Source organism: Lissotriton vulgaris, chromosome 3_1, assembly GCF_964263255.1.
Source record: "Lissotriton vulgaris chromosome 3_1, aLisVul1.2, whole genome shotgun sequence".
Classification (NCBI taxonomy): domain Eukaryota; kingdom Metazoa; phylum Chordata; class Amphibia; order Caudata; family Salamandridae; genus Lissotriton; species Lissotriton vulgaris.
In genome coordinates, this window is record NC_141689.1 from 1,222,528,655 (window position 1) to 1,222,553,916 (window position 25,262).

A 25,262-nucleotide genomic window follows, 5' to 3' on the forward strand; every position below is an offset into this window, starting at 1 on the left:
TATCCACTTAAAAGGCTCTTTTGTTCCACGGTGAGCTGATAGTTTGGTATTTGTCATCATCTCAGCAACTTTAGCTACACGGGGAGACCAAACAACGGTTGATAGCTGCAAAAGGCGTAATACAGCATTGGGCATCATTAGCGTGGATCTATAGGGAGGGTTTTAGTGGCTACAGAAGCCCCCCCAGTCCTCAACTGTAGGGAGGCACTAATATATTTTGTTTTGGTGTGTTTATCAGCTAGTTGACTACGTTTGGTGTCTGCAGTTTTCTTTTGTACAGGATTGTGAACTTTCTGGTTAGGTGGTTTTAGATTGCTAAACCCCTTGGCTTGAGGGCTATTTGCTGAATGGTGCATTAGCTGTGTCGTGACTTATAAGAGCTGTGTCAACATGAAGCGTGCTAAGAGGACATTGCGTAATTGATGTTATTGGCTCATAGTACCATATGGGTGGAAAATATGAATAATTGGATGGCACATTAGATTAGTAGGTCTCCACTGGGGAAAGAACACTCTTTTTGCCAGGACTGTGATGTTCAAGCGAATGATTCAGAGTAATGAAGATTACCAGTAAGTAATCCTAGCATTTGTTCATCTACAACTACACTTTTGCTGTCCAATGTTTCAGTGACTGAGTGGTACTTTATTCGTAGATGGTGATGTAGTAATTGTTGGTCAATTACCCTTATGTTTGTTAGAAATGTGTATGTTTGTTCATTTTGCAGGTGCAGATCTTAAAGTGATAAGCACACTTTCTGTAGGATTTGATCATCTGGCACTGGACGAAATAAAAAAGCGGTTTGTTTTTACTTTTTAATTCTTTACCTACCTCTGAAATTGTGAATTGCAGTCTTCAATTCATGCATGTCCCCAGCATGTGCTGTTTTCATCCTTATTTTTATAGTTGTCATAAATACAGAAAGTGAGATGGAGTGCAGTGTTGCGGCGTGAATTCCTGCATGGGTATACGTTCAATGTATAGAAATCACTATTGAAGGGACCAAGTCCTGATTTGCTACTCATTCCAGTGAGCGATTATTTTTAAAAAGAACTGCAAAGCTGAAAGGACTGAGCAATTGCTCAATGGCTGGTGCAGAGGGGTGGCCGAAAGAAACAAGTGATGGACGGAATGCTGGACAATGCAAACATTCACCCCCAGTCACAAGGATTTGGGTTAAATCCATCATTCTTTTGCTCACCACACCACCCCAGTTTGGACCCAGCCATATGCAAATCAGAGGGGTGGCAACTTATCCTCTGGAACTAGCACATATGTACTTGCACTGCAACTTTTAGGGTGCCTGCATCCATCTGCTCTGGTCCCAGAAAGTCCAGGAGGTTCTGTGTATTCAATGGACCAGTATATGGTCTGGTCTTGTTGCTTGAGCCAACCACATCCTGTCGAGCTCTTACAGTTTCAGAGATACTACTGTTGGCAGCCGTGGTTGACCCCTAGCCGTAATAACCAGGGCCTGGTCACCATTGTCTTGGACCCAGAGTCTACTAGTGGCTACACTGGCTGAGGCCTTTATTTGAGTGGGGGGATTTTGGGTTGAGGGGGGGTTATTATTGTTTGTGAATGGAAACTGAGCAGTTGAGGCTTAATCACACGGAGTTGCCCAGTTTTGTTCTATAAGCCAGTGAAAAAGATGGCCAGCACGAACTAGCAAGCTGGCTTAGTTTTATTCTTTTTTAATGCCCCGTTGACTGGCGCATCAAAGGGTTCCTTTTTTTTTTTTACTTAAATGTGAATGAAATCAACCTCATATCGGTAGCAATGTGCATACAGGCAAGTAGATAAACATATATTCTTTGTCATCCTTTAAGTGGAAGAGTCCTAAGGTTCCCCAGTTGGTGCTAGAGTAGCCCCACACCAATACCTTAGCTATTGGACCGTAGTTATATAAAGTAAAGCATTTATCACATAGAAGCTAGAAACCTAAAGGTTTGGTGTTTGCTTTGTAGATATTTTACCTGTTTTTTTAACTATATTGTAAATTTGTCATGTTGTCTGAAGATACAGCACTGTATGGCCATTGAGTATAATGTTGTGTACTAAACCATGGTTTATCTCTGGTTCTTATTCATATCACCACCTCTAGTAAGCCTCAGGCATCCTCTCCCCTGGAGTGTCAATGTCCTAAAGGTGGTAGCTTGGTCATTACACTGGAATGCAATAGTATTGGGGCCCCAGACAACAGCAGTAAATTACCATACCCATATAGGGTAGTGCACAGTATTATTTGTTGCACCAGGAATTCAAAAAGGCTTAACAAAATGGATTCATTAAATTAAGCTTTGACACACCGAATTAAATATTTAATTATAAAGCTGTAGCTCTCCCTGCCCCCCATTCCTTTATTTGACCAATTCAACATGGCTTTATTAAGTGGTTTATTGAAGGGTCTAGAGCTCTTTTGCGTTTCTGTTAAACAATGGTCTTTACCCTGCAGCGGGATACGCGTGGGCTACACACCAGATGTGTTGACCGATGCAACTGCTGAACTCACCGTGGCCTTGCTCCTTGCTACATGTCGTCGGCTACCAGAATCAATTGAGGAAGTCAAAAAGTGAGTACCTGAGTAACTGATATCTTGTCTGCTTTAAAATTTATAGCCAACTAAGTTGGATCATTTTGATGTTTTTGTACTTAAAACGCTCACTCTTTTGTGCCCTCCTTTGGAATGTTTGCTTTGCCTCTTTACTCGAAGATAAGTCGTAAGTGAACGAGGAGCTCATTTAGAATTAACCATATGTGTTTGAGGACACATCGTCGTACAATGCAATTTCACCATAGGGCTTTCCCATCCAATCTGCCCTGTGGTCCCAGGGAGGGAAAACCTACATTAAGTTGGCGGCAACCTGCATTAACTGGCCCGAGGTTGTTTTTTGAAGCTCCAGGAAGTGTGAGTTGCATGGGGACCACCTTCAGAGCTGTTTCACTGCCCACCTCTGAGCTGCAGTCTTCAAAGTCCCTACACCTTTGGATGAATGCAGTAGCCTATGCCTTGCTAGGTGGCATAGTGTAGAGATGAGCAGGGGAACAGTAAGTGGGATCTCCGCTCACTCAGTGCACAACAAAGGGCTACCTACCCTCTCGCTGGAGTACAGTCCCTTATTTTATTCTAGGTTGTGTGGTGGGCCACAAAGACTGATAAGATGCCAGTCTGAGCACGTTAGGATTCAATGGAAGACTTGTAGCAACCCATCTAGTGAAAGCTCTTGCAGTTAGTGGTAAGCGGTTTGGTTTGCTCTTGGGATATGAAGTGCATGGATAGCTCCCACATGTATGTTCATTGATGTGATCTGGGTTTCACTTGCAAGAGCAAGTGGAACTTCTCCCCCATATATTATTAGTACAGCGGAATATTGATTACGTCTGCTATACTTACCCCTGAAATTAGGTAATTTGATACTTAAGCGGAGTAAGTCAGTTAGTTTTACCTGGTGAGTTGCCCTTTGTTCCCTATGGAAGGGGAGACCCTTTTCATAACTTAGCGGTTTCTCAGCACTAAACTCTGCCACCCAAAAAGCTTCGCCTTATTGCCAACCAGGTTCACCATCTGGGGCTGTCCGTTTGTACTAAAGATCAACACCCTACCCAACTGATTTCAGAGACCCTTTTCTGTACCAAGGCCTACAGGCGAAATGGTACATATTCCTGCGAAATTAGAGCTTGAAAAGAACGCCTCTGAGAGCACAGACATAACACTATGTATGTATCGCGACCCCTGCTACTGATCTCGGTTCATAAGGCAGGGAAAATACAATTGTCTCTCCTTGGGATAAAGACAACATGATCAGAGATAAATAATGTTATGTCAACAAATCACTCAATATTATTTGATACTTTGAATACAATAGTTGTAATTATTAAAACATTAAGAGGGGTGGCTTTGATCATGGATAGATCTTCATGGACTCGATTCCACGAAGATCTATCCATGATCGAAGCCACCCGTCTTTTGTCTCTCAGCATGGATACATTTATTGGAGACATTTTTTTTTTCTTTCCTGGCTGATTAAATGAATGAAATATTTTTTTGTCATGCTGTTATTCATTTCGATGCAGCTGTGACTATCTTAATGTTTTCATAATTGCAACTATAGTATTCAAAGTATCAAATAATATCAAGTGATTTTTTTGTCATAACCTCATTTATCTCTGATCATGTTGCCTTTATCCCAGTGAGAGACAATAGGATTATGAAGCATGTTTTTAATCTGTCATGTAATCATACAGACATTGTATATCTTAGACTTTTAAATATTTTTTAAGAATCAAATAATTTTATGAGTCCTGTTTAGTTGCACACTTAGCCTTTCTTGGGTATCATTTAGCAATTATCATCGACATTGTTAAATAGAACTGACATGCCTAGGGATTGTTTTGTACAATTGGAGCACAGACCTAAAACACTGCATATGGCCCTTATTGGCTATCGAGACAACTAATCTGTGGGCAGGTACAAATGAACACTGTTGTCCTTGAATTATTGTATGTTATGAAAGAACAAGGGATAAAAGCCTTGGGCTCACTCTTTAAAATGAGGAGCGCAGAACTAACTTCTATTACTTTCATATTTCACTATACTAATCCAACACTAATCCTTTATGGGTTCCGGAGTAGCATGCTACTTGTCGAAGAAAGCACTAAAATGCTTTGTCCGGGGTAGTAAGCGCTATATAAATGCAATTACAATACAATACGTCCTGAAATATTATGTTGTAGACTAGGATTTCTGTGAGCACTAATAATGCATTATAATCCTGCAAGTGTCATGGTAAATGGATGAACCTCATATGAATGATTATACAGATTTTTTATACATGAGCCGCAGCTCCTAGTGAGGAATGGTGAGTGGTTAGCGCGCCATGTTCCCAGGATCGTTCTGGATCCTATAAAGAACCAAGATGTCTAACATTCCTCTTGTTCTAGTCTGTCCCCCTTCCTATTTTTAATTTTTAAACGGCAAAAACCAGAATGTCCATTTGAACCCAAAGCTGGGCATCTGGGTTTTGTTGGGCTCCAGTGACATCCTATAGGAGACATTCGAGAAGTTGAAGGAGAGAACTACTTTGAGGCTGTACCCATTGCATGTGACACGGGGACCAGAATGGGATTTCATTGGTCCTATTGCGGATGCATTGCATAGAGACAATAAAGTAGATCTAAAGTGGAAAGACCTGTTTCCCTTGTCGATTTTTACATCTGGCGGTTACAAGACCATTTCCCTGCACCACTTCATGTCGTTCAGTTATTCTATTTAGCCTGATTGATTTATAGCTCCTGAAATTGATGGCAAAGATCTGAACTGTACACTGTTGACCTGCCCTGAAAATAATGGCTTTACTCGCCAGTTTGTCTACATTTGGTGTCCACCCAGAATGTCCACAGTCGCAGTTTCAGTGTCTAAAGTTCCGAATAGAAAAGGAACATATTTTTATTTGTCGTTCATCTTGCTCAGAAAAGAGCCACGTGGCTCTAAATATAACTTTTCTTTGAATAAATGTGGTGCCGTAAGAAAACACTCTAGGCAATCTTGATTGCCCTATGAAAAACCTAAAACCTGAGGTTTTCCAGTTATGATTGTTGCCTCACCTCTAAATTCTTGGTAGTATAGAAGAAGAGGAAGCCACAGTAGAATGAATACCTGGAGTAAAACAAATAAGGCGGCTTTGGGTGTCCTTCGGTTTGTGGTCCTTATGCAGGATAGATACAGGATACCTATGTTTTAAAGATTTAGATGTTGCACTTTACAAGGGGCACCATCAGATTTGGACGGCTATCACAGCACAGTATGCAATGATTGCATCTCCATAAACTACAAACGAAAAAGGCAGCTGCTCAATCGTGCTTGTTTTAAGGAAACCGCTCAATACCTTTTTTTTTTTTTTTTTTTTAACCTTTGGGAGGCATACATGCGTTCCTCCTTTGGGTCTTTAGTTCTGGTTTTTCTTGTTGCGACAACTGTTTTTTGTCCATTATTAAACTAACTAGACTGCTGCCAGATGAGTTAAAGGGGTTTGAAATGGTGTCTCTACAAGTTAAATGTCAGACATGGATTTTCTTTCTTTTTCAGAAGTTGAAGAGGCATGCAGTGGTTTTAGGGTGTATTTAGAGTTTGGCAGACTGGGCACTGTGACATAACATGTGCATTATAGTCTTGACCTCTCTAAAACGGCAGGCGGGATGTACACCATGTTTATGAAGGAGTTCCCTGTCTCGCAAATTCTAAATAAGGTCCTTTTTATTCTGTGTGGAATTAATTCTCCAGTTTAAATTCTCCTTTTCTATCTCCGTGTTACTATCATTGGTTGATGTCTGTTTGACTTTTAAGTACATCTGTTGTTCCATCGCAGCATAATAATGGTATCTAAATCAGTTGAGAATTTGTTAGGAACTATTTGTTCCCATTGTTTCCTGGGCTGCATGGACCATCATGTTGAAAAATCTCAGTAAGGTTCATTGAGGAGAGAGGTGAAATGTGATTTTGTACAAATGTATTATGCTCCTGTCAGAACTCCTCCCTTCGTAGGGAGAAACCGATCGGGTTATGTATTTGTGGCTCCAGTATCATCTCGGTTGGTTAACTAAGTTCTGCTTTTGTAGCTATTTTTCCAAGATATTTGATTAAAGCCCCATTGGTGGTGGTTCTTCCTCATTTGTAGGGAGTGAAGTGTTTTGAGCTACAATCATAGCCTTTCCAGAAATTTTGTAATTGCCAGCTGTTTGCTAATATTTATAGAGTGAATGTGCCTTTTTTTCTTTAAAATTACTGAGGGATCCTATGCTGCCAATGGGAACTGGTGGCAAAAACTTTTTGTGGGGGAAAAAAAGAAGATGTCATGATTTTAACATACCTGTTGCTGTCCCTTCGCCGCTAGTCACTGTGTGAAAACTGAAGTAGTATTGTAAAGGTCAGTGGGTGTTTATGGTAAGTTCAGATCTCCACAAATCTACTCGCCATAGCGAATCAGATTTTATCAGGGCCCCTTCTGGCGAACTGACAAACAGATGTTCTGCTCACTCACAAAGTGAAGGAGCTTTAAAGATTCCTTTAAATCTTGTTTTTATCTTCTCACATTTATTCTTTGTTGAGAGACTGAGGTCAAAAGTCAGTTTACAAATACATCTACAATTACTTTTATTTTTCTGACTGCAAAGTGCTAAGATTTTATAAAGGTAACTGTCTGACAAACTTGCTGTACTAAAAGTGTGAAATAAAGGTTGTAGGATGTCTTGTTTTAGTCACCTTTGAATAGCTAAACAGTGAACTATATCTGTAAATGACAGTGCACTACCACTGCCTTCTTTAGTAATCTATTAAAAGTGGGTTCTGTAAGGTGAACTGAAAAACGTTCCTGCTCCTGCCCTGATGGCAAAACTATTAGTGAACTAAGAGGCAAGTGAGAGTCATGTTTACTTTATATGTGGGCTAGATTCTTATTATGCATGGATCAAAGATTTAGTTTATTACATCAAACCAAGTCGGTTTATTTAGTACAGCAGGAATGCTGAACTCCCCTAATGGAAGGTGCTCTCATATGTGGTCATGAAGAAAAAGGTGGCTCTGCAAAGTAAAATATTTGCCTAGGATGACACAATGAGACTAGTTTATGGATCAATTGCATCACAAATAGGTCAAGTAGATTTTTCAACTTACTAGACCTGCAGGTCTAGTAACATTTTAATGATTTTTCGAGGTCTGAAATTATGTGCTTTCATAGCTCTTCTAAAAATGTTTTTTGCTGATGAATTTTAAGAGTCTTAATGGGCGTAAATGCATGTGGAAACGTATAGCGGTAGAAAAACAAAACTTTTTTAATTGAGTAATAAGAGATCACTTTGCCTAGAGAAGCAAATCAGCCATTGCATGATGCCTACCTTAATATCTAGCTTTGTCGAGCGTGGTCATTAACTTACCTACATGTTTTAAAAGGAACACATTCCATTGTTCTAGCTTCTGGGTGCGGATAGTCATTGATATTTGTGTACTTTCGCTTTTGTTTCTACCTTTGTATAGTGGTGGATGGAAGAGCTGGGCACCCCTCTGGATGTGTGGATATGGTCTATCTGAAAGCACTGTGGGAGTTATCGGACTGGGAAGAATAGGTAACGGTTTATTTTTACCTAGTTGCTTTTACTTTTTTAATAAATGTTCTCTTTATTAAAAGCAGTACATTGACATGTGGGGGAATGTTGCAGTGGAGTGAAATAAAGATAGAGTGGGGAATGGTGGTTCCTTTTAAAGATACTTGGCAAATATGAGTTGCTGTGGATTGCTCTTCCAATATTGTTTGAACCTGCTAGAACTGAAGATCTCCAGTTCTGCATGCATGCTGTTGTGTACATGAAGTACATTGCAGTTTCCATTGTTGTTGTTTTCCATACACTACTTGATTGGTCAGCTGGATTTGTTTTCTGGCATGTACAAACTAAACTGTAAACTAAAACCAACCTAAATCTATCACAGCTTTTTTCAGAGATCACCTATTGTACACAGGTGACAATTACACTCTTGAACTACTTGCTGAGTTTAAGTGACTTTCAAGTTAAAATGGAATAGTACATGTTTGTTGACCAGGGCGTGGAATTATGTGCTTAACCCCTTCGATGCTCCTGACGAGCTGAGCTCGTCATGTAAAAGGGGATTCTGTCAATTTCAGCACAGGAGGGGGATCCGCTTAGCAGCCAAGGTGTTAATGGTTTAGTATCTGTCTGTGCCATTCCTCTTTGTAAGGTCAGTTTTGAGAAACCTGGTCCTAGTTTCTCTCAACAACAAAACTATGGAACAAATCATGGCAAATTTCCTCTCCAAACAAGAGTAAGGCAAAGAGTTTATTTATGTCCTGAAATCTGCTTAAGTACCATGCTCGAGCCTAAGCTTCCAGGTGCCTGGCACATCTTAGAATTCCATTGAAACAGGATATCACCTAGTCCACACCATTGAAGCCCTCCAGGATTTGTTACAGTAACTCTAGTAGATTTCACATCTGAGGGACTTTAGTGATTGACTTGTGTGTTATCTTTATACTGTAACCACTCTGGATATCAGTTTTCAGTATGATGTAAGAATATATAAGCAGTTTATTTATCTAATTTGGGGTCCATTAAGGAGACTGGTAGTGCATGATCCGTTCAAATTCAGCGCTAGCTGGTTTGCAAAGCTTGAATTCAATTTTCCCCAGTGCAATATGGAGTCTAGGGTTTCGGCACCAAATACTTAATTGGCATTATCAGTATTATGAATAGTCCTTAAAAAAGTCTGTTTGATGGAAACTTTGAGACTCCATTTTAAATTTTTGTCTCAAAGGGGTTATGTAATGGATCTTTCCAACTTTTCCAATTTTTTCCCCTGTCCTCGATATAAAAGTAATGGACATGTCAGTAAAATGTGTGCATATTGTTAAGAAGCCAAGTGCTCCCAATATCTTTTACGGATTTGCCTTGGTAAGGGTTTTCTACAATAGGATGTCCTCTTTAATTTACAAACTAAATTATGGAGCAGGCCTTTTGGGCCGGTTTGCCAGAGTTCCAACAACCCAGATGATGCATGGTGCCCAGATCGCCACGATCCACTCGTCATGGCACTCCTTTACATGTGCCTTACCTGAGTAATGGGGGTGTTGTGCAACAGTGTGTGTGTTTGTATATGTGTGTGTGTGTGCCTTTACTCCTGCAGGTTGGGTGCATCATGCAGGCCATTTTTCTTTTCATTCTTGACTGCTTGGTGTTTCCATTATGAGCTCTAGCCTCATTGGAAAATGCTATTGCTGTGGAAGGAGGTGGGGCTTCCTTGGTTACATTTTTTCTGTCCAATATGATGCCCTCCTTTTCATTCACAAACTTGTTTTACAAGATGAAGGATGTGTTAGTAAAGAAAATGTGTGTCTTACTACACCACAAAAGGGTCTAAAAGAGCCTGTCTAACAATGGTCAATTTGTGAGGGGTTCCCATTCTGGTGCTTTTGTTTAGATGCCTGGTAATATGATGGGAAGATGCCAGAACTGGAGTTAACAATACTTGCGGGTATAAACAAGTGTGGAAGATGTTTGGTTTTACCAGGTGAGGACCAGTACCATATAAACTCTGAATCGAGTGGGGTGACAACCCCGGGCATTACTGATGCACTCAACTTATAATGAGGATCTTGGGTCTGTCGTTTTCTATGTGCATTACTCTTGTATTGCTATCTTTTTGAAAGTATTGTACTGTGTCCTGATCTTCGGTTTGCCTTGTTTTTTTCTTTACCTATTTTTGTGGTACCTAGCCTTTTCAAGCACTTTCAGTTTAACTATTGTGTTATGATTAGGCTGATGACTGTGATCTACTGATTGCACTTCCTTTCTTATTTTTTGTCTGCTTCAGTTGGAAATTTCTTCTTGCAACATTTTGCATTTGCTACTGCGATGGGTCTGGTAGCTTAAGGTGTCTAAAAGAATATCTGATTTTTGACCTTTGCACCTGTACCTAGATGCAGGTTATCTTTATTTTCTCTTCAAGTACTGGATAAAACCATGGCCTTTGGAATAGGGAGCTATTTTTTTCTGGCGGCAAGGAATAACTTTAATTGCCAACCTTCATTTTTGCTCAGGTTAGGTCCTGAAGTTTAAGAGTACATGAGTGTGTAAGACAACACAGGGATGTAAACAGGCTGGAAAGAAGAGTTTTCAGTACAGAAGCATGCTTCTTTTTAGACTCTACTATAAAGTTGCCTTCTGTGATACTTTGATGGTCTTTTTTGTTTGTTCTGTATTCTATGTGCTATCTTGATGATAACTTTGATCTTGGAAAACTTCTCTACCCTGCTCTACTTCACTATTTTAAGAGTTATTTCTGTGGAACCAGTTGAGAATAGCCCAATTGTAGAACTGATGTTAAGCTACTTGACTCAAATGTGAATGCTGGCCACCTTCCTCCGGCCTTTTACAGGATTCTTAATTATGGTTATTCCCATTCATTTTGAGCTTCATAACTTTTCATTACAATGCTTACGGTTGCTGCAATTATAATTACATCAAACTGGTTAGAAATGTATGGAAAGCCCTGTAGACTTGATGCTGGAGATCCTGTAGTCCTAACCAAATGACTCCAAATGTGTAGTCCTGGAAGAAAGCACCCAAGCTAAAGGTTTATGACCAAATGTCGTTGGTGGGCTGGGTCTCTTCTGCCAGCAGTTGGCCCAGCTTGATGAGTCTGCTATCCGTGAATATATATATATATATATATATATATATATATATATATATATATATATATATATATATATATGTATGTATATAGCTATATATATATAATATATATGTTTTTTAACGTTTTTTAATTTTTTTTTTTTTTAGGAAGGTTTTTGACTAGTCTGACTGGGATACTTCTAATCGGGACCCCAGTTTATCTGCTTTTTTTCCCTAAAGTGTTATGTCATTTACTTACATAAACTCCAGATTTGATACTGGGGTATCCTAATCAGTCCCTAGTATATGGTACCCAGAGCCCGCCCATGGGCTGAAGCATGTATTATGCCACCTATGAGAGGCCATGCAAAATAGATCCACAGGCCTGCCATTGCAGCCTGTGTAAGTTCGTGCATGCACCACTTACTTAAGATATAGGTTTTCTATATCTAAGGGTCACTACACTTAAAAGCTATAAGTCACCCCTATAGCAGGCCTTGACCACCCTGAAGGCAGGGTGCTTGGTTCTAAGTGAGAGGGTGCCACTGCATGAGCAGAACACCCCTGCAACCTACGGAGTCCATTCTCTCTGGTTGTTAATCCTGCAGCCATTTACGACATCTAGAGCTGCTTTACGTGACCACATGATGACCAGCTCTAAAACGGCTGAAAGTAACCCTATTGTGTTTGGTATCAGACATTGTGGAATCGTACCCCCACACCTTTAGCCAGTTTGGGAGGTATGATTCCACACCGGTAACCGGTGTGGGAGGTATGATTCCACCCCTCAGAAACTAGCTTTGTGAGGTCCCTGGTGTTCCCGGTACCAGCCTTCTAGTCTTGGGGCAGCCCAAAAGGGTTGCTGCCGCCCAGAGACACCTTTCTGCCCTCCTCTTGCTGCTGAGCCAAGCTCGAGCAGGGAAAGGCAGAACAATAGGCATCCTGTCACAGGGAGGTGTGACCACCTCCCAGACAGGATTTAGTGTATTGGGCCTGGGTGGGTGCGCTTGCCAGCGACTGAAAGTCTGCATTAAGGGCACATTTGGTGTCCCTGTGCATAGTCCAGTTCAAATCAATTCTGGGAGCTGTTGGCTCCTGCTGTGGAGCAAATCTAGACAAAGGACATGGGAGTAACCTCCCCACTGTCCTGACACTCTCCTGGGAGGGTCCCCTGAATCTGTCCAGCCCTCACCCGTGGGTACAGAAGGGCTTACCTGGCTGTAGGACCCTAGATTCGACGTGGGCAAGATTCTGAACCAGAAACCACTGAACTTCGACTGTCTGGACACTCTGGACTTCGTTTGGGCCTGACTTTGTCCCCTCTCAGTCTAAAGCATTGTCTGTGCCTGTGCACCATACAGGACCTGTGGAGCATCAAGGACAACTGAAGACCTCTCCCTTGGATTGAAGGAGTCACTCCCCTGCAACCAAAAGCACTGTAATGCAACTGACCGGCCTGCTGATCCTGAGCTCCTGTGGACTCCGAAGGCTCCAGCAACACAAGAGGTGGATTCCACATCCATCGAGGTCCGAACTACCAAGTTTGAGGTCCGAATCCCTGGTGGGGGCTGCAATACCCATATCCCTGTGCACTGTGTTCTTTTGCAAGTGCTTGTGCTTGTTGGCGTTTCCAGAACAAGTGCGCTGAGCTCCGAGTAGCCCCGACTTCTGGCACCATTTCCACCAAAGAACTTCGGCCTCCTCGCCCTGAGTGCTCTGTGGGCTGTTGCTTTGTAATTCTGCTCGAGGTCTCCTCGGGACTCCTGTGCCTCCCGCCTGTGGGTCCTCTTAGTGTCAATACTTCTTTACTTGGGCTCCCCTGGTTGCTCCAGGCTTGCCCGAAACCCCTGTGTTTGGTGAGTCTCTCGGGCCTTGCTGGTCTGAACCGTAACTCCTCTTGACCATCTTCGTGGGTTGCCCGTGCCAAGGCTTGTTGGTGCTCCAGCCGGACACCGACTCCACTCAGCACTCGACATCCTTTGTGGGACAGCTCGTATCCGGCTCCTGGTCGTCCTTCACGTCTCCTGGTCCTGGTGGCTGCAGAGTCCAGAACCCCCTCAACGCACCTGAATTCGTTTACTGAGCCCTAGTTCACTCCTGAGTGACCCAGACTCTGTCCCCTCTGCTTCAAGTACTCTTCGACACGAGTCCACCTTTGGATTCCAACTGACACTTTTCTTCTTTCCTGCAGTGGCCTTTCCTTGAAGTCCTCCATTGAGGTTTCCGGCACCACTTCAGCCCTATGCACCCAGCTTCCCTGGGATAGGTATCTCTGGTACAACGGTATACACGGGTGGGGTGGCTCTCCAACATCATATGATCCAAAGGGCTTCTTCGTAATCCACTGAAAGGGTCCTTAAACTTTAAAACTGCAACCGCGACTCTCCCATTGAATTGTACGTTGCATGTGGTAGTGTTCTCACACTGCACCCGTCCTCCATGGGGTCCCTCCTTACTCACCTTGGGTGGTTCCATGGTGTCCCAGCGATTCTACAACCTCTAGACACTGTCTTGACTCGAGTCGTGGTTCTTACACCACTATTTTAGTATATATTTGGTCTTCCCCAGGTGCCCACTGTGTATTAATGCTACTTACGTTTGTTTCTGTGCTACAGTATTGTGTGCTTTGTGTTTATCTGCATGTAGCAGATACTGTGAAGTATTTAGAGCATGTTCTAAAAATAAATACCTATTTTTATAACTACTGTGTGGTTCTCCTTTCATTTAACCAATACAATAAGGTTGCATTCTGGTAAAAAAAGCTGCTTAGCATTCCTTCAAGACTAAGCCAGAAGGCTGCTCTTCACAGCTACCACTTGGATAGCTTTCTAAGGTTATCTTTGACCTCTTAAATCACCATAAGGGTTGTTTGGACTTGTGCATGGTGCCCACTTTAATTAGTGGACATCCTATACCAGGCCATTCTCACATATTTACACTAGCTAGCAAAAGCTTCTTTGGATGTCTAATTACCTCCAGCGTAACTTCCAGAGGTAACGAGAAGTCACTGCTATGTTGTAGTTTTTTTTCTGAACCATCAATCTGACATCCAGTAGTAGAACAGTCTCTTCTGCACATGTAGAATAAAACATGGAGAAACTTGGTTGTTATGGAAATTAAACGTTACCTTTTGGAATGAAGAATGCTTTAGTTCTCAGTAATAATCTTTCTGTTGGAACTTAGTCTTTTTGCATGATCACCCCCCTGATTTTTGCCTTACGTTGCTGAGCCCATTTTGTATTAGCGTAAGAACTCTGTGCACTTTTTCCCTGCTAGCTAGTGGAAACATGCTTGTTCTCTCTTTATTTGTGGTACAATTGGCCTACACTCGATTGGTACATTTAATATACTTATATGTCCTTAAGAGAATGGTACCTGGACCTAGGGCCTGTAAATTAAATGCTACGAGTGGGCACCAGCACTTGTTGTGCCCCCCACTATAGTAGCCTTTTAAAATGTCTCTGGCTTGCAACTACAGCCTGTAGTGCAGTTTTTAAATGCTGTTTCAACCTAGCAAAATAAACCTTTTTTCAGGTTTAAACCTTCCTTTTTAATACTTGTATGCCACAACTAAGGTAGACCCTAAAGACTCATAGCAGAGGCTGCATTGTATTAAAAAAGTAGGACATATGTGCTTTTGTTTTACATGTCCTGCCAGTGGAAAAACTCCGAAAGTTGAAGTGCTAAATTGAGATGGGGGTGGGGGGGCAGATGGAGATGTTGTTTACACTCCAATTAGTTGCAATTTAAGATCCTCTTTAATGGAAAAGTCAGGAGTTGAGTACAATTATGAAAACGCCACTTTTAATAAGTTTAAATATACCAAAAAATGATGGAGGGAATGCTTGCTTTAATCTCAGCTGCTGGTAATTACTTGGGCCGTGTCACACTGCATTGTTATTTTGCACAATGTGCCACCTCGGTTTGGACCCAGCTAAAAGAAAATCAACCTTGGCCCTGTTTCAGTATGAACAGTCCAGCCTGAACTGCCAAGCCAGGTTCTCCCTAAACCGGAAAACAAGCCACCCGGGACCGTTTTTGACCTAGTTATGGGCTCATTAGCAGGGTATAGCTTGGTGCCAGTGACACAGTGTGCACAGGACCCGCATCTAGGCATACCCGTCCCACCGAGGCCGACCTACTAAAGTTTACAAAAAGTGATGGATGGAATGCTTTAATTCATCTCAGTCACTAGTAGTTACTTGGGCCGAATCCCAGTCCATCGTTATTTTGCACACCATGCCACTTTAGTTTGGAACAAGCAAATGGCTGGGTCCAAACTGAGGTGGCATGGTGGGCAAAAAACAACGGATTGGGATGCGGCTCCAAGCAATCGCCAGTGGCTGAGATGCATTCCATCCATAACTTCGTTTTTTGATACTTTTAGAAAGTTGGCATTTTCTTGTCCTACCCAACTGTGCCTTTCTGCCGGTGTCTTGGGTCACATGACTGTGAATGGCTCTGCCGTTAGGGTTTATGTATTACTTCCAGAGAGTGACACAAAGAGGGCTTAGGCTTGGACAGGATGGCCATCCTGACAGGTTCATTAGGGAGGAGCTGTACCCAGCTTCACTTGCCATATAAAGGTCCTTGCTTATAGGCCCCACAATGGAACCTGACACCAGGCCTGCCTTGCCTTGCCTTTTGCCACCACACACAGTTTGGAGCCTTGACCAAAGGAAAACCTTTCTAGACCCAGGTGTGGGGTAGGACAAGGAGCCCCCCCCCCTCACGCAGAGGCTTGCCCCAAGTATAAATATTGGACCTCAAGAGCCACTCATTAGAACACTCTTGGGCCTATGGAAGATTCGGAGGAAGGACTGCCCTGCTGCCAGTGGACTTCCCTGCTGCTTGAAAGACTGCCTTGCTGTCTGAGGAAGGAAGATTGGACCTGCTTACCTTGATCCCAGGCTACCCAGAGTGACTCCACTCGTCAGTTGGCTGACCTCCTATGTGAGTTACAGGGGCACCACAGGTTTCCAAGACCTCCCAGCAACTGCCCATCTAACCTGCTGCGAATGTAATTGCCTGGACGTGTCTGAACCCTGCTGCTTGCCTCCACTGGACTGAGTCCTAACCCCCTGCAGCTCCTGGACCTTCCGCTAGCATCTGTGGAAGCTCCTCCTGCAAGAACAGGTGACCTTCCTGAATTTTTGGAGCTTTGCAACCACGATATAGGCCCGTTCGTGCCAAGACCCTACCATCCGTGACAACTGTCCATGCAGTGCTGTGGTGAAACATTTTCTTTGCTCCGACTGCCTCTGTCCAAGGCAAAAGGTAACGGGAGACCTGCACTTCATGTTGCAGAAACGAAAGCTTGTGATGATTGCCAACACAAAGCTACAGCAACGACTGTCTGCGATGCCTGACCGGATCTTCACATTACAACAGGCTGCGCTGCTCAGCCTCCTCCAACACAAATAGTACTCTTTGTCCCAGACTTTAAAAGGTAACTTATCAGCAGGACTAACCTGGTCCTTGTATCCAACCCGTGTTCTATTGTGGTTTGCCTGAACTTGTGACTTTCCCTCTGTTCTAGTGCGGCCAGATGACTAGGAGTGTCGCTTTGTGCTGTTAGGCACTATTTTTACTTAAAATATTGAAACTGAATATCTTTGGTCCTATTGATTGTTTTTTGTTGTACAGGTTTAATTTTATTTATTAAAACGTTCTCTATTTTTCTAAATGGGTTTGGGATTTTTCCTGTATTGTGTTTTCAATTGTATTACTGATTTTTGTGCTGCATAAATTCTTTGCGCACTGCCTCTGAGCTAAGCCGCACTACTTTTGTGCCAAGCTACTCTTCCAGTACCAAACCTATGCTATACTCAAGGAGACCCCCTTGCACCATGGCGCAAAGGTGTCTCGGTGACTCACGGCAGCTGATTTCAATTCCGGAGCTAGTGAGAGGGGAGAAGAGTGCCTTATTTTAGTAAATAAGGTGCGCTCTCCTTTTCACAGAACATTGCGCAGCATTTGCAGCTGCTGCAGTTCGCTACATGAAAAGTAGGTAAATCTCCCCCAAAGTATTATATTAAAATAGGAGTTTACCATCAGAGAGCTAAAGCTTTAATTAGCCAAACCATTACATATCCTCTTTCACAGCAGCCACTCACTGGTCATATCACCCAGTGGAGAACTGTGGGCTTCTCATCTCTAATGTGTTTTTCTTTTTAGGGCAGGCTATTGGCCGTCGTCTGAAACCCTTTGGTGTAAAGAAGTTTTTGTATACTGGACGTCAACCCAGACCTGAGAGCGCAGAAGAGCTTCAAGCTGAATTTGGTAACCATTTTTGTTTCCTAATTGGAAGGCAATGTCCCACATTTGTTGAGGTTTTTGTAAGATTTATAATTGGGAAAATGGTAGAGTAACAGTGAGTAGACAGCATACCAGATAGTGCACAATTTTAGAAATCAGGCTCCTAAATGTTGGTAAAACAAGATCCTACTTTGAGATGTTTATAGAATGTTTTTTAGGAGTCAGACATATGAAGCTACACCTTTTGTGCCAATTTTCCAGTATACTGTAAAACACTGCAATGTCCTATTTGGCTCAGTTTTAAAGGTTAATTAGTGATTAGAGCATGGATGAAAAAGCGTTGTTTAACCATTGAACACATGTTACATACACTCTTAGCTTTGAAGAGGGACACGCCATTTTGAAAGCTGTCCAGCAAGGTGAAGCATTTCAAGGAACTGCAGCGGCTATCTTTACCATTTCGAAAGCGAGGGACTTCCTCCCTTGTGCCACGCGAATCCAAACCGCTGCAGTGCCGCAATTGGTTGGAGCAGGCTAACTCAGCGCTCATTTTGGGGCTGGTGGCCTGCGGCTGCAATCCCTCAGCTGTGTTGTTTAGCCGTGGGATTGCAGGCTTCAAAGTGCGCATGATCGTTTGGCTGGTGTAGACAGACAGATAATCTTTCATTCTCATTGGCAGGGGGCTAACGTAATAGTGCAATTACACTAAACGGGCCGCCCCCTGCCACCGCACTGTAGCTGCACGAGCCTGACACATGATAAAATTGTATCTTTTACTATTTTATGAATGTGTGTACCTGCTGCGCTAGCAGGAAGTGGGGTGACGTTCCTCGCCATAAAGGAGGAGCTGACCCTGTGTCACATACGCATTTAAGCGAGCCCGGCAGCCCACGGCAGAGCAGGCGGCAGCCAGTTTAATCATGACTAACCACGGTTGCAATGGCAGCGCAGCAGCCGCTGCTTAAACCCCATTGTGCCATGCGGCCTGATCTAATGTGCATTTTTTATTGCTTGTATTGGACTCACCCCCACCGGGACCGCAGCAGCCACTGGAATGGTCACCTGCAGTCCAGTGCAGCCTCATCATGAATGCCCTTTGCTGTGGCCATTGCTTGGTCAGAAACTCGTCCCTACTGCATGTTCACTGACTCTTATCGAATTGATACTCGCAATACTAGAGACACAAAATTAAGTTGAGACTCACTAGTATCTCCTTCCTAATAAAATTAGCTTTTTAGAGCAAGTCAAGATCATTCTTTGCTGCCCGCCTGTGTAAGTTGCAGCTGAGCTCTGCAGCTGCTGCAGTCTGTCTGCTCACTGTAAGTGAGTTCAGCGCCTATCTTATGCATTGAAAGTGAACTTAAATAGTTGCTGACAATGCTGTACCACACAAAGCATGTTAATTGACCACGGTAGAACATTTCATTGTAAAAAAGACGGACGTGCGTCGGTGTGTACGCGAGGCTCCTTGCATTATTGGCAGTACGGTACCCTATGTCAGAAGGAGGCCCTCTGTCAATACTTTTTGTGGATGGTCCGTCTCCTGAGGCTTGCCCGGTGCTCCAGCCGTGCTCCGACTTCTCAAAGCTGAGACAGTCTTTCAGCCTGTTGTGACTAGTAATTATTAGAATGTATTAGCATGCTAAAGAAGCTGAGATCTGCTAGCTGGGGCCTCTCTCACATCCTGTTTCAGTTTGGTTACAGTGGTCATGTTGGTTAGTGCCCTTCCATTTGCTTTGCAGCAGTTTTAAGATCTTCTTAGTTTCTGATATTCATGTTTCCTTCAACTTCATTGCTCGATTTTTGCTCGCAAGAAATTGTCACTCATAATTGTTGAATGTCACTCATAATTACACTAAAATTGTGAAAATGTCACACCTAAGCAATCTGAAACCTTGGCAGCTATGCAAATCTCACTTTACTACTCTCTCCAATGCACTATCCTATTTCTCAACCTATACCTCTCAATATAGCCTCTACCTCCACTCTGACCCATCTCAAACCCCATTCTACTACTATGATCCTTCTTTCTAGACTCTTCCCTCCTCTACCCCTCCTTGCATCATCCCAAACCTCTTTACTATTCAGATCTCCCAAACAACCCTTTCTATACCCTGCCCTCATGTATCCACCCTAGACTCATCCTATACCTCATCTTCCTCCCTAATCCATTTCTAGGGGAAACAGCCTTTAGATCGCATGCTTTACATCGCGTGCCATTACAACGCGGTAATTACAACGACTGCGTTGTTACAATGCAAACCTGTTACATTGCAAGAAGTTACAACAACATGCTGTAGGGGGGGCAGAAGGAGTTGGATTTGGAATCCAACACCGTCCCTGCTGTTGCTCAAATTGGAGTAGGAATAGTACATTATACTATTCCTAAGTCCAGAGCGCCACCTGCAGCAAGTCGTTGAAATGACTTGCGATGTGATGGTTTGCGTTGTAACAACGCCGTCGTTGTAACGACCGCGTTGTAATGCCATGCAATGTAAAGCATGCATAGTAAAGGTATATATTCCACTTCTAGAGACTTTTCCCACCCCCCTCCCTCCCCCATCTCTCCTTTACTCATTCCAAACCTTCTACGCTAGGATCTCCAAATAAACACTTTCTAGACCCTTCCTTCTTCTATACCTCCACCATCCTTTTCAATCCAACTAACACTCCCCTGTCCCCCACTCAAAGTTCATAGTTCCTATACTAATTCACAACTAATCCTTATGGGGTCCCCGAGTAGTGTCCTACTTGCCGAAAAGCGCTTCAACGTCTCATCTGGGGTAGTAAAAGCTATATAAATGTGATTACTATAATAGGAAAACTAGGTATCCCTCAGTCAGAAGACTGGAAACACAATGGAATAAAAAGTTGCAAAATCACAGTATCTTCCCCAAAAGAAAGTGAAAGAGGAGCAGATTCTCATTCAGGGAGACCTATGTATAGAAAAGGAACAGCTATACAGCCTTTGGAAACAGTGAGGATTGTGGTGTATTATATGGTAGGGTTGTCGAGCCTTACCGTGTAATACACTCACAAAACAGTCTTGTGTCCAGTCAGGCCCGTTTGTAAAACCTCTACCTCAACCCTGGATATGTGGCTTCGAGCAGTAAAGCTTAAGGAACGGAACTAGAGCATTTATAAGCACAAACAACAGAAAAAAAGTCACAAAGTACGAAAGAAATCCAACACCAATTTATTAAAAGAGATTATATTTTTATGGATTTTAGACAGCAAGATGAGAAAAATTCACCAAAAGATTCTGGAAATATAGGGCCAGATGTAGGAAGCCAAATAGCAACCGCAAACGCAGACATTCACTGAATTTCAGCCTTTGCGATCGCAATTTGGCTTTCAGCAATATAGGTACGTTTAAACCTACTCGCAAAATAAGGAATCGCTAAATAGTGATTCCCTATTTTGCAATTGCATTTAAGGAATCATAAATTGCGATTCCTTAAATGCAATGTAAGTACCACAAAAGAAAGTGCAACTTAGCCTTAAGGAATTGTTAATTACCACCAACTTCAAGTTGGTGGTAATTAGCGATTTCCTTAAAAAAAGCACTTTTTTGCTTTTTTAAGTGACATGTGGCACACATTCACGCCCTTTGGGCAAGTATGTGCGCCACATGTGCACTCATGCACATTTCAGGGGTGCAACAGGCTGTCCTTTTGTAACCCTTGCACCCTTGAAATTACGCCTGCAATTTGCGAGTGCCTCTTGGTTACTCGCAAATTGCGGGCGCAAATCCTATTCATTCCTATGGTATTCCTCAATTTGCTATTCGCAATCAAGGAATATTAAGGAATCGCAAATACTTTTGCGATTCCTATGTACATTCAATTTTGCGAGTCCTTAATAGCGATTCGGTAAAATTCACTATTGCAAACTTGAATTTACCTACATCTGGCCCATATATTTTCAAGAAAAACATAAATCTCCGCTTTTTATTCCAAAGCGCAAACTAGCAATAATAACTGTAAATTTCAGGAACTTTTGAAAAGTTTGACAGAGTTGTGTTTGGCAAAGGTGGCCAATTCGGAGAGGGAGAAGGTCGGGGGGGGCAAAAAGGAGTAGCTGGACAGTTAACTGGTCACCAAAGCACTTCAAGGGAGTGGTTCTAATGTAGGGGATTCAGGATGCTGAGGATGCTCAGGGTGCTGTGCGGTCGATGGGGGACTTCCTGAAGGTTTTCCTTTTTCACAGGACTTTGGCCAGAGGAGTTGGAGTCCCACAACATTCTCTTTGAGCCAGTATAAGTCCAGCTGTAGCTGGGCTACTGATCTCCATACACATTAGGTCCAGTGAAAGCCTATGGTGAGGGCCAGTATCCGTCTTTAGCAACCAATCCACTCTAACAACTCTCCCGAGTCCAGCAGACCTGGGTGCATCGAGTCCAGGGTGTTGGTCTTCTTTGCTGCACATCAGCTGTCAGAAGCATTTCCTTCTGAGTGACTACTAATTGGTCAGAACGGGCTACTTTAGCTTTTAGTTCCCTGGTACAGGAACGGGGGTGGGAGGAGGCAGCGAACTGGTCCTTGGAGTCACTCTTTCGATCTGGGGCTCCGGGGCAACTTTTCCATGAGCCAGGCTCTACAGGCACAGTCCTTTCTTTGCTAGCCCAAGGAGCAATAAGTGCAGGCCATCGGTTGGTGCAGCCTCTTGCCAGGTCACTGTGTCAGCAGGGCAGTCCTTTTTTGGTCCTCTCTCCAGTCCAGATGTGACCTGAGGTTCAGGGTACCATGGGTGCCATATTTATGCCCTCGGGGGGGGGCTGAAGCAGTTGGTAGCTAATGGGCTACCAGGTTCCCTCCCACCCCTAAGAAGACTTTCGTCTATCTGTGGCAGGTAGCATCCCAGAGTGCACTCTTCTGCCCACTCTCAAGATGTCTGAGCCCTTCCTTGAATGTTAGGAGCTTAGTAGCCCATCCTAGAGGTGTGGCTACCTGTGGGCTACACGCCCATGTAAAAATGGTTTGGCAACTGGTCTCCCCTCTCTGTTCAGGAAGACAGGCTGGCGGCTGGAACAAAGGGCAGCCCTTCATGAGTGTGTTCGCCATTTGCCCACCAAAGACGGCTTCCCCCTTAAAAGCTCCACTTTTGTGCCAACACCTTGTTTGGCTTCTTGCAAGGGGGAGGTAATGCCTCCCTCTGTGGCAGTCCTCTATTGTTCTTGAGCCTGGGAGTCATTCACACTACTCCCCAGGAGGACAGAAAAATGTCTGGTGGCCATTAACTGTGAAAGGCCACCAGATAAACTGGGCAACAGAGTGGCAACTTTCTAAAAGTAACGTTTCCTTAAAAGTGGCATTAAATTCGACTTGGGCATCAAGTTGGGTTTAATGTCACGAATAATTTGATACCTTGAAGGGCCCACTTTAGTAGTCCTATTCAGAAGTTAGCTGTCCTGAGAGGTTAGGCAGGAACTCTGTATTAGCCAATGGGGCTACCAACCTTTCCACAGCAAAAACAGCAATTGGAAGTTTTGCTGCTAGGCCATATTAAACTACATGCCTTGCTTAATAATATACAGCTCCCTGCAGTAGGGCTCAATAGGTCTTCCTTAGGGGAGTCTTCCATATATTGTTAAAGGAAGTGCAGGCTTTGCTATTGGTTTAAATGGCAAAGTCGAACTTGCTTTTCCAGGCTGCAGTGGCAGTCTGGGAGCCATTTTGTACGTTGTCACACCCAGGGTGGCACAATCTGTGGCTGCATCCCTGGGTGGACACTCGTAACGTACATGTCTTGAGTACCCTTGGTACCATATACTAGGGACTTGTGAGTAATTTGGCTAATGCCAACTGTGGGTTGTCAATCTAACACCCATTTTGTAATTGGTTAGATCATTGGCACTGACATCTGGTTGGCAGGCTTCAGTGCACTCTGAGTAAAAAAAACTAGCAGCATCGCTCCAACACCATGGCAATGATCATGCAAAAATAGGCATTTCCATACAGTAAGATTACCATTTTACTTAAATCTGTCTAATTATTTGGAATATTGAGCAAATGACCTTTCATGATTTGTAAAAAGTCTAATGTGCTTTGATGCCTGTTTCATTTCAGTGTCTCTAGAGAAGCTTGCTGAGGAATCGGACTTTGTTGTTGTTTCATGCTCTTTAACACCTGAAACCCAAGGAATGCTTAACAAGGATTTTTTCGACAGAATGAAGAAAACAGCAGTATTTGTTAATTCAAGCAGGTAAAAACAAATGATACAAAGGTTTGAATAACACACAACAACTACTTGTGTGGTATTGTATTTCTGTTGCCTTCTCTGGATGCATTTGAAGAATACAGCTTACGTGAGTGGTTGAGGGTGTGATATGTGGGAAGTTGCCTTGCAAGATCACGTCACAGCTGGTTGTTGATGGAATGCTTGAATTTCACACACTGGTACTTTCTTAGGTCGCATCCCAGTCCATCATTATTTTGCTCACCATGCCACCTCAGTTTGGACTCCACTATATGCAAATCAGTCTTGACCTTGCTCTAAAGGGAAAAGTCCAGCCTGAACTGCCAAGCCAGGGCCTCCCTGAAACGGAACTCAGGATTATTTCCAGCATTACATTCATCATTGTTTGTATACTTAAGTTTGCTAGTGTAGCTCCATCTGTATGGAGCGCATGGTTCTATAAGAGGGAGAAAGAAATGAGTGTGGGTGGAGGAAATTGCTTGCGTGGATGTGCATGTTATCGGGCCTGTGGACCGTGGATGTGCTCTAATCATGTGATGTGTCTAAAGAGTGAGTATTCAGAGGTTTGTGTGGGAATGGCCTATTTGGAAAAGTTGAGCGTGAAGTGTGAGGGCCATAGATGTTGCTATGCTCCACTAATAACCCAGTGCTTGGTTATAGTTGAATTTCTTTTAACTCCTTTCCTGGTGGGTCAAAACGATATTATGTTTTTTATAACCATAGTTGGTGTGTCAGCTAGGCAGCTGGAGAACAACACAATGATTTCCCTCTGGCCTCTGAAATAGTCTTTTCTCTTGTTGTTACAAGCAAAATAGACTATAATTAACCTTTAAGAAAATGATTTGCGTGTGTGTGTTTATGTACACACTGTAAAAAAAAAAAATTAAAACAGAGTTCTAGTTCTGGTTAAAAAGCGCTAACCTATTGAAATATTCGATTTATTGTTAGCAGTGCGCACAACGAACTACATAACTCATGCCACCCACCATGATTTCTTTTAGATAGTTTCTCTTTTCTTCCTGTGTCACTGGCAAAGCAGTGTATTCAACGTGGCAGCCAAAAGTCCTGGTGTACATTCTGGTGCTAACCATAACTGGTGAATTTCAGTGGTTTTTGGAGTTTGAGCCAGAACCATATTGCATTCCTCTTGGGAAGGTACTCGCACACATGTTGGGAAGGGTGGCTGATATTTTGTCAGCTTTCCCATAAGAGATTAAACTGACCCTACTACACCTAATCTTAGATGGTCCAGATGCAGCAAAGTTTATCATCGGCTCTGGTCTGGACACGACAAACTGTCTGGGTAGGGCAGTCAAGACTTGTATGGTGCTTAGGTGCCATGTCTGGATCTGCTCAACAGGCTTTTATCGGAAGTGCGGCAGTCCTTCATGGACATGTCCTTTTATGGTTTGAATTATTTTGAGCGAAAGCTAACTCAGGCTTAGGGAAATTCAAAGAAAGCAAGACCATCTCCTCACTCTAGGCCTATTTCAGCCTGCTCTGACATTCCCCCAGCAACACCCCATTTTTGGCTTCGGCAGGGGATATCTGCAGTGGCATAGTCAATGGGGAGAGGATGTAGCCCTACAGCTAGAGCTGTCGACCTCGAAGCTGGGGAACCCGGTTCGAGT

General features: G+C 43.1%; 1 protein-coding gene across 1 annotated transcript in view; it reads left to right on the plus strand.

Moving 5' to 3' along the window:
* LOC147727678 (glyoxylate reductase/hydroxypyruvate reductase-like) overlaps positions 1 to 25,262 on the plus strand; it is a 108,105-nt gene that overhangs the window by 32,323 nt on the left and 50,520 nt on the right. The window contains exons 3-7 of the mRNA XM_086961683.1: positions 725 to 797; positions 2,453 to 2,569; positions 8,027 to 8,115; positions 17,353 to 17,457; positions 23,502 to 23,637. Coding sequence (XP_086817809.1) covers positions 725 to 797; positions 2,453 to 2,569; positions 8,027 to 8,115; positions 17,353 to 17,457; positions 23,502 to 23,637 — 520 coding nt within the window. The remainder of the gene's footprint in view (positions 1 to 724; positions 798 to 2,452; positions 2,570 to 8,026; positions 8,116 to 17,352; positions 17,458 to 23,501; positions 23,638 to 25,262) is intronic.